Here is a 1,734-nt window from a genome sequence, read left to right as displayed (position 1 = left end):
CCGAAATCAATAAACAATGAAAGGAATAAGTTTACAAAGGTTTGGTACAACACGTTCTGCAGACAATTCAAATGTATTCATGTAGCTGATCAAGACTTCAATCGACAAAGCAGAGCCAATTCGGACACTGACTACTGACAGTGCAGTCAATGGGAAAGTGCTTCGATTTGATTGGCTATAATTATTTGACGGTAATGATTTTGATTGGCTTAAGCGATTCTTTACGGGATTCACTTATGCGATTCGTTTCGTCGAGGAGCTCCAGTTTCGAATGTATTACACAATACGTGACAGAAGGATGTGTCGGATGCCCGACCGTGTCGCAGGTCCTTCGTGTGTGAGATCGTTCGAGGAAAGCGACTGTCCTGGGTCCTCTGTCATATCGGTACAGTGATCCCCCCATTTTTGCAACACCCTGAGAACATTAAGGGTTATGTGTATTAGGAAGTTTTTCTGTCCTTTTCTTAGCCAAATACTCTACTCGTAGAGTATCAACCAGCAGGTCTTGTCGGCCTCGGTGGTCGACGTCCGGATCCGCTGATCCCGCCTCGCCGTGAAGACGAAACATACGCAGATTGTTCCGTTGCGAAACGGTAAATCCAGCCGTTGGAGAAGTTGATGGACCCGGTGATGTTGAGACGCGAAGCGATTTGGTGTGCCTTCCTCTTGATCATTTGCCCGGTATTGCAGGCGTTTTTGTCGTTGGCGTTTTGAACCCAGACTGCCAGTTCTCTATCTAGCTCCGTGCGCTTTGGGGCTTTTAGTTGTAACGCGACAGCATTGTGGCGGCATCAATGTTGGCTTCTGAGTAGTCGCGGGTGCACTGGAGAATGCGGCTCACAGTAGATCGATTCAACGTGATGCCAAACTCGTGCATGACCCACGCGCATGTATCCTTTAACGTGCGATCAGTCGAGTTGCGGTAGTATGCCCTGACTATGTCCTTCTGACTGAGTGTGACTCGCTTCGGTGGCGCTGGCATGGCAAAATAAAATGTCCTTCATCTGTGGCTGTTAATGCTGCGTGGTGTCGATTGTATTGGCGCCGGATTGGCTGCATGGTTTGACTGTGAATTTCAAATTATATCGATTCTCTCTGTTCCTGTTGAAATTAATACTGGATAGATTAAGATAAGTTGTTAGTTTATACCTGGTTGCAAGAATCGGGGGATCACTGTATTGCACAAGTGTCATACAGTGGGTGTCAAAAGTCATCATACGATTGATATACTCGACTTGTAGGCGCTACAGCTCTAACCCTTGTAGCTATTACCACAACGCCGATGTTCGTAGTTGCAAGGACACCATTGATATACCAATTCATCGAGGCTACAGGTCCTTGAGTTGGAAACTTGGCATGATAATATGATTAGAACACTCTTGACGTCCAAATCTAAAGTCTTCATACGATTACCAGAAATTTCCATGACATCATGTGTTCATTCAAGCTTAGTACTTTGTGGCACCACCTTTGTTTGTAATGACCATATTCAAGCGCTTCGGCATGCTCGAAATGAGTTTTGAACGTAGTCGACAGGGAAATTGTCCCAAATTTCCTGCACTCGGTTTCGCAGGGCAACAACTGATGAAGGGTTACTACGAATCCTACGCTTAATGTACTCCCACACATGCTCAATTGGATTGAGATCAGGGCTTTGAGGGGGGTGATCAATCTTCTCGAAACGTCGAAAAAAGCCTTGACTTTCTTGGCAGTGTGGATGGGGGCATTGTCTTG

At 45.9% G+C, this 1,734-nt stretch overlaps 1 protein-coding gene across 1 annotated transcript; it reads right to left on the bottom strand.

Annotated features, from left to right (window-relative positions):
- Positions 1-760: 760 nt before the first annotated feature.
- Positions 761-982, bottom strand: H310_04490 (hypothetical protein; the record flags this gene model as incomplete). Its single annotated transcript, XM_008868865.1, has 1 exon — positions 761-982. One exon carries the CDS (start codon positions 980-982, stop codon positions 761-763), a length of 222 nt encoding a protein of 73 aa, XP_008867087.1.
- Positions 983-1,734: the final 752 nt, after the last annotated feature.

Source organism: Aphanomyces invadans, assembly GCF_000520115.1.
Source record: "Aphanomyces invadans strain NJM9701 unplaced genomic scaffold supercont1.7, whole genome shotgun sequence".
NCBI classification, from domain to species: Eukaryota; Oomycota; class Saprolegniomycetes; order Saprolegniales; family Verrucalvaceae; genus Aphanomyces; species Aphanomyces invadans.
This window is presented reverse-complemented; position numbering and strand designations above follow the sequence as displayed.